Raw genomic sequence first — 9,395 nt, 5'->3', positions numbered from 1 at the left:
GGAGCCTTCTTGCCTACGGAGTGCGTCGGTGAAAAAAAAAAAAAAAGGACGTCATGGATGAGGACGCTGCGCTTCTCACTCGTCGGGGCCTTGCCGCCCTTGCCTCCCTTGCCGCCTTTGCCACCTTTCTGCGCGAGGGGAAGACGAAATTTGGCGTTTTCTGGGGCATTTTGAAGGCCCCCGTGGCGCGACCGAAGTACGACCGAAGTGCGGTCGCGTATGTCGCCGCGCCTCCATGGGCGGCGCCTCGACATACGCGACCGCACTTCGGTCGTACTTCGGTCGCGCCACGGGGGCCTTCAAAATGCCCCAGAAAACGCCAAATTTCGTCTTCCCCTCGCGCAGAAAGGTGGCAAAGGCGGCAAGGGAGGCAAGGGCGGCAAGGCCCCGACGAGTGAGAAGCGCAGCGTCCTCATCCATGACGTCCTTTTTTTTTTTTTTTCACCGACGCACTCCGTAGGCAAGAAGGCTCCCCAGACCAAGTCCCTCAAGGCGGGCCTCCAGTTCCCGGTCGGTCGTCTTCACCGCTTCCTCAAGTTGCGGGTGACCGCGTCCCAGCGCGTCTGCACCGGCGTCCATGTCCACGCGCGCCCTCGAAGTCTCGCGCCCTCGAAGTCTCGCGCCTCGAACGCGTCGAGCGCCTCGACGAGATCCGATCCCGTCGCGCTTCGAACGCCTCGAACGCTCGAGCGCCTCGACGAGGTCCATGCGTCGCACGTCGTAGGTCGGCGCGACGGCCGCCGTCTACACGGCCGCCATCCTCGAGTACCTCACGGCCGAGGTGCTCGAGCTCGCGGGCAACGCCTGCAAGGACCTCAAGATGAAGCGCATCACGCCGCGCCACCTCCAGCTCGCCATCCGCGGCGACGAGGAGCTCGACACGCTCATCAAGGCGACGATCGCGGGCGGCGGCGTCATCCCGCACGCATCCCGGCGTCCGTGACGACTTTCGAGGGCTTTTTTGGCTTCGAAACGCGTCAAAAACCCCGTTTTTCACAGGCACATCCACAAGTCGCTCATCAACAAGAGCTCCAAGAAGAAGAAGACGGCCTAGGCGCCTCTTCGACGTGCGCGCTCAAGCCAGGCGCTCACCTCAACCACCAAGCAAGACCACGGAGCTCGCGACGTCCGTCCCGCCTTGACGGCCCGACGGCCGCGGCGCGGCTCCACTCGATCCCGCATGTACCCTCCCCCAAAAAATGAAAACGAAAGTCCCCGTGGAAAGTCCCGGGAAGAATGTAAGACATTGAAAACCCAACTAGACTTCGAACACAACACAACGCGGACACCATGCTGAGCTTGAGTTTGTTAGGAGTGCGGGCCCGGAGCGGGACCGCGGAAGCCCCGGCGCGCGCGAAGGTCATCGACCCCCCCGCGCGCGCCGGAGCGGCGGGGCGGCGGCGGAGCGAGAAGAGCGACGGAAGCGGCCTAGTAGTCCGCCTTCTTGGGCGCCTCCTCGGCCTCCTCCTCCTCCTCCTCGTCCTCGTCGTCCTCGTCGTCCTCCTCCATCTCGGCCTTCTTGGCCGCGACGCGCGCCTTGCGCTCCTCGTAGGTGAGCTTGGGCGTCTTCTTGTAGGCCTCGCGGTCCTCGACCTCGAACTCCTCCTTCTCCGCCGGGGAGGGGTCCTCGCGGATGGCCTCGTGGACGCTCGTGTAGAGGTCCTCCATGCCGTCGGGCTCGACGCCCTCCTTGATGTAGTCGGCGAAGAGCTGCTGGTACTTGGCGTTGTCCTCGTCCATGAGCTTCTCCATGTACTCGGAGACGTGGGCGCCGAAGATGCGGTCCTTCATGGCCTCGGCGTCGAACTCCTTGGACTCCTTGTCGTAGCCCGGGAAGCGCTTGTAGTTGTGGGGGATGTCGAGGCCGCCGTCCGTCGCGCCCTTGAGCGCGCCGAAGACGCGGTTGCCCGTCGTCGTCGTCTGGATGCCGACGTCGAGGATGCACTTGAAGGGGCGCTTGTCGTCGTCGAGCTCCTCGACGTAGTACTCCTTCTTGCCGACCTCCGTCTTGACGACCTCGCCCTCGGGGTCCGTGTTGCCCTCGTAGAGCTCGTCGAGACCGACCTTGGCGAGGAGGCGGCGCGCGACGAGGAGGCCCGTGCAGTAGGCCGCGGCGAAGTTCTTGAGGCCGACCTTGAGGCCGTAGCGCCCGAGCTCCTTGGACGTCGCGGTCGCGATGCACTTGTCGCCGACGAGCTCGGACGAGTGCACGGCGCAGGTCACGTATTTGTTCGAGAAGCGCACGACGAGGCGGTACTTCGGCGTGTTGTACTTGTTCTTGTCCTGCGTGATGAGGCGCTTGCGCGCGCGGTAGTCCGTCTTGCCCTCCCGCCGGCGCTTGTACTTGACCTGGTACCGTTTAAAGTACGCCTTGTTCTTGATGATCTTGACGAACGGCATCTTGGCCTAGGAGGGGGGGAGGGCGTCGGGCGCTGCGCGGCGCGGCGGCTTCGGGCGATCGGGCGCGCGCTCGTCGTCGCGTCGGCCGGCCGAACCCCTCTCGTCGGTGTGCCGGCCGGCGGCAGCGTCGCAGCCGCCCTCGGCGCCGCTCCCGGGGGCGCAGCAGACAGTGGGCGACCGCGCGCGCCGCCGCCGTCGACGGCGCGGCGTCGGCGGCAGGCTTCGCTGTCGGCAATCGACGACGCGCCGCCGAACCGCGGCCAGCCCGCGCCGCCGTCGCCGCACAGCGTCAGCCCGTCGTCGAAACCGTCGTAAGCACACGCGACCATCCCCTCTCTCGGCGTCGGCATCGCAGGACGCGGGCGCATACGGATAGCCTGTCGCCGACAGCACTCGACGACGGGAGCGAGGCCGTCGCCGAAGCAAAAGACCCCCGGCCAGCCGCACTGTGTCGCGTTGCAACGTTGGAGGAAATGTAACCGGCGTGGTGCGTGCCTGCGTGCTTAGAAAAAGGCGCTACCGACCGCCAAGGCCGAGGCAACGGGGGGCTCGCAGGCGCGATGCCAGTGGATCACCAAAGAAGAGCCGCAGCGGGACGCCGCGGCCGCGCCGCGGTCCGGGACGTCCGGCCGCCGCGCCGCGCCCGAGGTCCGCGCCGGTAGGGCGGACCAGCGCCAGCCCTCGGCGGCCAGCGCGCCTGGACGTCCGTGCGACCGAACGGCGACAGGCTCCCACCGGGACGACGTGTCCCTCCCTCGATGGCGCGGGAGAGGGCAGAAACACCCAGGCGAGCTCAGTCGAGCCGCGATGCGGCCAAGCATGGTCATCATGCAAAAACTGCTCGCCCTCGCGGCGCTCCTGTGCGTTGCACGGATCGCGGCGCAGAGCGAGTACCTGGACCTCCTGGGCGTCGAGGCGGAAGCGCTGCAGTCGCTGGACGAGGCCGAGCTGAAGAAGCTCTACAAGCGGCGCGCCCTCGAGCTGCACCCGGACAAGAGCGACCACCCCGACGCCGCGGGCCGCTTCCGGCGGCTGCAGGAGGCCTATGAGGCGTTGAAGGAGCCGTCGACGCGGAGCTTCTTCGCGCGCTTCGCGCGCTACGGCGGCGACGTCTGGCGCGACGTCAAGACCTACGCCGACGAGCGGCTGACCTTCGAGCGCCGCGGCTGGCAGCGCACGCGCCAGGGCATGCGCATGGCGTCGGAGCGCGTCACGCTCAAGGACGACTTCGCGCGCGCCAAGGACGGCCACGTCCTGCCGCTCGAGGAGCGCTACGCGCGGAAGGCGCTCGGCGAGCACGGCGGCGTCTGGGTCGTCTACGTCTGCGACCAGGAGGACCGCAAGGCCTGCGCGTCGCTGTCCAAGGTCGTCGAGGCCTTCGCGAAGCGCGTCAAGGGCTACGACTGGCTCCGCGTCGCCGCCGTCAACGCCGCGGTGGAGTCGAACCGGGGCTGGGTCGACGCGCTCGGCCGCGACGCGGGCGCGGGCGACCGGCGGAACTGGCCCGCGGTCTTCCTGCTGCCGCCCCTGCCCTGGGCCGCCGAGGGCCGGGCCTGGGACCGCTACGTCGACGCGGAGCCCGTGGACTGCGAGCCGCACAACAACCTGCCCATGCGTTTGGCGAGGGTCGCGAAATGGCTCCGGGACTCGCGCGTGCCCCTGCTCGACACGTCGCCGGACCAGCGCGGCTGCTCCGCGGCGGACCGGACCTGCGCGGCCGTCGACGAGAAAACGCCCATGGCGACGCTGCTCGTCGACGACGGCATGGGGCCCCACGTGCTCCGCGCGCTCCGCGTCGCGAGGGCGAAATACGCGCCGCTCTTCGACGTGTCGCTGGCCACGTGCTTCGCCGGGGACGGCAAGGCGGCCTGCGCCGCGGAGCGCGGCGGCTTCCCGCGGCTCGGCGTCGAGCACCGCGGCGAGCCCGCGTTTTGGTTGGAGCTCGCGGACGACCGGAAGATCGACGACGCCGAGGCCGCGACGCGGCTGCGCCACGCGCTCGCGGGCATCTACGCCGCGCGGCGCGCGTCGCTGACGCCGCGCGCGTCGCGCGCCCTCGCCGTCGACGGCCTCGGCGACATCAAGGACCCGTGCGCGATGGCGGGCTTCGACGGCAACTTCAAGCGCATGGACGGCCTCTACTTCGGGAAGCCCGCCTGGAAGCGCGGCAACGTCCTCGTGCGCTGGCACCCGGGCTCGAGCCGGAACCGGGGCAACGGCGCGTGGCTCATCACGGACCACGAGACCATGGACCGCGCGTGGGGCTACCTCGAGGCCGACGTCATGCTCCCCCTGTCGAACGCGTCGGCGAACTGCTGGACCTTCTACTGCCACTCGACCAAGGAGTGGACCTGCCAGCCCCACGTGTCCATCAAGGACCTCTCGTAGTAAATTTTTTCTCGACTCAGTCATGGCGTGCGTCATGGGTGCCAGTCACGGACCATGGTCAACACGGTGGGAAAAGTTAGAACTTAGTAGTGCGAGTCGCGCTCGCTGCGCCAGAAGGCGAAGACGTGCGTGAAAATCTCTTCGGGGACTTTGGGGTCGAGGAAGAGGCGGACAAGGAGGAGGGGGGCGAAGGGGGGAGCGAGGCGCAGCGTCGGGTCCGCAAACCGGCGACGGAGCGCCCTCAGCTGGTTCCGCGGCGCGGCGACGTACGCGGCCCAGCCGCCGGCCGCGCGCACGTCGGCCAGAAGGTCGGCCGCGGCCAAGGCGGCGTCGGCACGCATTTCATCCCGGGGACCCTCGCAGAAGGGTTCGGAGAGGTCGCGCGCGTAGGAACGCGCGAAGGCCTCGGGGTCGTTGGGGTGCGTGATCCAGCGGGGGTCGTTGTCGTTTGCGACGGTCACCGTGTGGACCGAAGCGCCGCGGCTTAACAGTAGCTTCACCATCGCGCACTCTCCCAACGCGGCCACGTCGAAGAGCGCCGTGTACGAATCCTTGTCGCGCGCGTCGACGAGTCCTCCTGCATCGAGCAGGAGCGTCGTGCACTCAGCGCTGTACGGAATGCCAAGTGCGATGCATTTGCTTATGGCCACGTGCAGTGGCGGCTTTCCGATCCATCCGGACTCCGCGTTCGGATCCGCGCCGTGCGCGAGCAGCCAGCGGACGATCTCAATCCAACCCTTTCGTATTGCTTTACAGGCAGGTACATATAGAACGGTACTATACATAGAACGGTACCCTGGGGATTAAGAGTGCCCGGCGATGCTCCGATAGTCCCAGAACCTGCTGATTTTGCGCACACGCCGAGGCCGAGACAGGATGCGGCCCCCGACAAAAGAACCGCGCAGTTTGGCGCCGAGCGTGTCGAGTACCAGAGCCTCTCCTAGAGGCTCTCAATATCCTAACTAGGATAGGTAGCGGGAGGCCCTAGAGCCACTGGGTGGCACTGATGCTCGACGCGATCGGTGCCGTTGGACGTGCTTCTTTTGGCGGGGGGCGCACCTTGCCCCCGCCTCGGCGTGTGCACAAAATCAGCAGGTTTTGGGGCCATCGGATCATCGCCGGGCGCTACATCCTCGAAAGTACCGTTCTATATATCCTACGTAGGACTATCAGGAGTCCCGCAGGGCTCGGATCTCGACGCCATCATGTCCGTTGGACGCGCTTTTTTCAGGAAAGACGCATCTCTGACTCGTCCCGGGGTATGCAAAAGGGCACGGCCGCTAGATGGGTGCGTCGCGGCCGTTAAAAAATACCCCCGGATGGTACCGTTCTATATGTACCTGCCTGTACCGAGACGGGTCTCGTAGTCAAGGTCTGGCACCTTGAGATCGAGGTCGACCCCGTTGCGTAAGGCTACTTGGCACTCAAACAGCACGTACTGTTGCTCGAGGAAGCATGACTTCTGCTCCTTTAAATTCGCGCCGCACGTGCTCTTGCATGGCCCTGACATCTTCCACCGGCACGTACTCGCGGCCCAAAAGCACGTACTCGCGGTCCAAATCGTCGTGGAAAACTTCAGACGGGGGGTGTCATCGAGCGGAGGCACTGGCGCACTTCCACAGCTTTGAAATCCACTCAGGACCACTGGCAGCAAATCGGCGAGCCCCGCGCCCGACGCTTCTTGAGCATTACACGGGCAGGGTTCGACGCCGATTCGGGGCGACGATTGAGCGGAGCGACCGCGCGGGACTTGGGGCGGGCCGCTGCAACAGAGACGCTCGGGACGGCCACCTCACGCGGTGGCCGCGAAGGGCACGCCGCGCATCTGCCAGGACGCCATCTGGCCCGTGTGGCCGACGTGCGTGTTCCAGGTGTGCGTGATGGAGAACATGGGCGTGTCCTCGCCGAGGAAGACCGGCGGCTCGAGGCCCTCGTCCTTGGAGCCCCAGAGGCAGGGCGGCAGCGCGACGTAGCCGACCTCGTCGAACTTGTCCGCGGCGACGTCGCCCTCGCCGTAGACGGAGACCTGGCGGCAGAGCAGCTCGGGCGTGCCCGTGTCGTTCTTGTAGAGCTCGATGGAGATGCAGGCCGGCGCGTGGCAGTGGCCGCCGGCGTAGATCATCGACGCGTTCGACATCGAGAAGTGCGACGTGATCGTGTGCTCGCACTCGCAGTCCGGGCCGCCGGGGCAGTCGCCGACGCAGGACGTGCCGGGCGTGAGGTGGAGGTCCGCCGACGACGTCGAGATGGGCCAGCCGGGCATGCCGGGGATCTCCGGGTCGCCGGGCGCGCGGAACGCCGGCGGGATGTCGTACTCGCCCGCGTTCTGCTCCGTGAGGTAGTAGTAGCGCGGCAGGTCGCTGTGGGACGCCTTCGCCGTCGCCGTCGCCGGCTCGTACTCCTGGAACCAGAAGCGGAACCTAGAAGATCGGTTTCCACGACGAGCGCAAAGAGGGACGCCGCGCGCCGCTTCATGTGGTAGCGGAGGAGGTCCGGCCCCGGGTCCTGGTCCGCGTCCAAGAGGATGCGCTTGTGGCCGCAGCACTGGAGGCCGCCCGCGTACGTCGACGACGCGCACGTCGGGTTGCCCATGGCCAGGAGCTCGCCGCCGGACGCCGACGGCTCGCCGTTCCAGGGGCCCGCGCAGCGCGGCGTCGCGTTGAACTGGTGGCAGTTCTTGCCGCCGGCCTCGCAGAGCGCGCCGCCCGCCTTGGTCCCCGCCGCCTCGCCATAATATTCCACGGAGCCGCCGTAGCGCGACGTGCAGGGGCACTCGAGGACGCCGCTGTAGGGCGAGCCCGCCTTGAGGTGGGACCGGCCGGACCTGCGGCGCGCGGCGATGGCGCGTTCGTTCCCGCGGTTTTACGACGCCGGGCCGGACCGCGCCTGCTTGGGCTCGAGCCAGGCCTCGAACTTGGTGCAGTTGCCGACGTCCTCGGGCCGCACGCCGCACTCGCGGTTGCGCGTGTCGATCTGCATGGGCTCGATGTGCCAGGCGTCGGGCGACCCGATGAGTTGCGCGTAGCCGTCCGGGTAGCCGTGGAACGACTTGCGGCTCTCGCCGCCGTTGCCCTCGGAGAACCACTGGGACGAGGGAACGTCGCCGAGCGCGTCGCGCGCGCCGTCGGCCTCGACGAGCTCCAGCGTCTTCGGGCTGCCGTGGAACGTGAGGTCCGCGGGGTCCGGGTGCTCGATCTTCCGGAGCTCGCTGTACTTGCCCGTCATCCACGCCTCGTAGTGGTGGTTGTAGGCCCAGTTGATGGGCACGGAGACGTCGTTCTCCGGGTGCTGGCCCGGCGCGTCCAGCGGGCTGACCATGACCATGTCCATCTCGTAGCCCGTGATCGCCTGCGACGCGGCGCGGGGTCCAGAGTCGCTCGACGCGGCGGGACCCGGGTGCTCGCCATGGTCTTGTTCGCGAAGCGGTCGATGATCGCCTGGGGGATGGGCTGCTTGCCCATGTCGGTCCAGAAGACCTCGGCGTACCTGCGGCGATCGCGTCGCGCGGAATCGTCGCCGCGGCGCGACGCCGGCGCGCGTACTGCGTCGCGAGCTCGGGGCTGTAGACGTCAAAGTACTCGTGGCCCTTGCTGGCGTAGTCGCTGTTGAACGCGACGCCGGTCTTGCCCGCGCCGGAGCTCACCGTGTAGGGACCGTTCATGTTGCCGGACGCGGCGGCGCCGGTGGCGAGGGCGAGCGTGAGCTTCATGGCGGCCGCCGCGAGGCTTTGAGCTCTGGCTTCTTGGCGCGTTTCGAATGCTTTGGACCAATAGATTCGACCTTCAGCTTTTTAGTCTGCACCACCCCCTCAAAGGTCGGCCTCGGGCAGCCCAAGAGAAGCGGTTTGGGCATAGGCTTCGCCCCGGTGGAACCGGCCGCCGGCGCGGAACGGAAGCGCGCCGACGACGCGTCGCCCAGGATGTCGAACCGGCGCCAGTCCGTGGCGTCGCAGCTGCAGAGCGAGCGGGACTGCCGGCGCTGGGCCGGGTGGATGAACGGGCGGCTCGAGGGCGCCATCGCCGCGGCGGAGCTCGCGGCCATCGGCGCCGAGGAGTTCGCGGCGCGGCTGCGGAGCGGGGTCGTGCTCTGGATGCTGCTCGAGACCTTCGCGGACCCCAAGGAGCTGCTGCCCGCCGGGCGCCAGGCGCCGCGGGGCCTGCGCGAGGGCCGCCGGCGGCACCGCGAGCCGAGCCGCATCGAGGCCGTGGACAACCTGAACTGCGTCTTCGGCGCGCTCGCGCGCCTCGGCGTGAACCACACGGGCATCGGCCCCCTGGACGTCGCCGACGCGAAGACGGAGTTGGTGTTGGGCCTCGTGTGGTCCATCGTCGCGCACGTCGTCGCGCGCGAGCGCGGGCCCGTGCTGCTCTGGGCGCGCGCGAGCGCCGAGGAGTCGCCGCTGAGCGCGGCGACGATCGTGCCGCGGCTGTTGCGGGACCTGGACGACGCGGCGCGGGCGGCGCTCGACGGCCGCGGCGACCTCGCGTCGGCGCTCGCGTACGCGGAGCGCCGCTGGGGCGTCGCGCCCCTCTTCGACGCCGACGACGCCAACGTCGACGAGCGGTGCCTCGTCGCCTACCTCGCGGAGCTCAAGAAGCGCGTCGAGG

At 68.2% G+C, this 9,395-nt stretch overlaps 6 protein-coding genes across 6 annotated transcripts in view; 4 read left to right on the top strand and 2 right to left on the bottom strand.

Moving 5' to 3' along the window:
- The window catches only part of AURANDRAFT_59843 (hypothetical protein), a gene marked incomplete at both ends in the record, with an annotated part of 2,155 nt that extends 899 nt beyond the window's left edge, over window positions 1-1,256 (top strand). The window contains 4 exons of the mRNA XM_009035053.1: window positions 346-394; window positions 461-561; window positions 725-921; window positions 1,000-1,256. Of these exons, the coding sequence (XP_009033301.1) occupies window positions 346-394; window positions 461-561; window positions 725-921; window positions 1,000-1,054 (402 nt within the window). The remainder of the gene's footprint in view (window positions 1-345; window positions 395-460; window positions 562-724; window positions 922-999) is intronic.
- Window positions 1,257-1,295: 39 nt separating this feature from the next.
- AURANDRAFT_52316 (hypothetical protein) lies at window positions 1,296-2,400 on the bottom strand (the record flags this gene model as incomplete). The annotated part of the gene is made up of 1 exon (XM_009034895.1): window positions 1,296-2,400. The coding sequence occupies one exon, from the start codon at window positions 2,398-2,400 to the stop codon at window positions 1,429-1,431; it is 972 nt and encodes a 323-aa protein (XP_009033143.1).
- A 927-nt stretch (window positions 2,401-3,327) lies between these two features.
- On the top strand, window positions 3,328-3,534 carry AURANDRAFT_17402 (hypothetical protein; the record flags this gene model as incomplete). Its single annotated transcript, XM_009035054.1, has 1 exon — window positions 3,328-3,534. A coding segment is annotated over one exon (207 nt), but the record flags the coding sequence as incomplete, so codon positions are not given.
- Window positions 3,535-3,588: 54 nt separating this feature from the next.
- On the top strand, window positions 3,589-4,788 carry AURANDRAFT_61367 (expressed protein; the record flags this gene model as incomplete). Its single annotated transcript, XM_009035055.1, has 1 exon — window positions 3,589-4,788. One exon carries the CDS (start codon window positions 3,589-3,591, stop codon window positions 4,786-4,788), a length of 1,200 nt encoding a protein of 399 aa, XP_009033303.1.
- Window positions 4,789-6,463: 1,675 nt separating this feature from the next.
- AURANDRAFT_70731 (hypothetical protein) lies at window positions 6,464-8,497 on the bottom strand (the record flags this gene model as incomplete). Its single annotated transcript, XM_009034894.1, has 5 exons — window positions 6,464-7,208; window positions 7,247-7,612; window positions 7,655-8,136; window positions 8,181-8,274; window positions 8,331-8,497. The coding sequence occupies 5 exons, from the start codon at window positions 8,495-8,497 to the stop codon at window positions 6,581-6,583; spliced, it is 1,737 nt and encodes a 578-aa protein (XP_009033142.1).
- Window positions 8,498-8,707: 210 nt separating this feature from the next.
- The window catches only part of AURANDRAFT_61365 (hypothetical protein), a gene marked incomplete at both ends in the record, with an annotated part of 4,531 nt that continues 3,843 nt past the window's right edge, over window positions 8,708-9,395 (top strand). The window contains one exon of the mRNA XM_009035056.1: window positions 8,708-9,388. Within this exon, the coding sequence (XP_009033304.1) occupies window positions 8,708-9,388 (681 nt within the window). The remainder of the gene's footprint in view (window positions 9,389-9,395) is intronic.

This window comes from Aureococcus anophagefferens (genome assembly GCF_000186865.1).
Source record: "Aureococcus anophagefferens unplaced genomic scaffold AURANscaffold_2, whole genome shotgun sequence".
NCBI lineage: Eukaryota > Pelagophyceae > Pelagomonadales > Pelagomonadaceae > Aureococcus > Aureococcus anophagefferens.
This window is presented reverse-complemented; position numbering and strand designations above follow the sequence as displayed.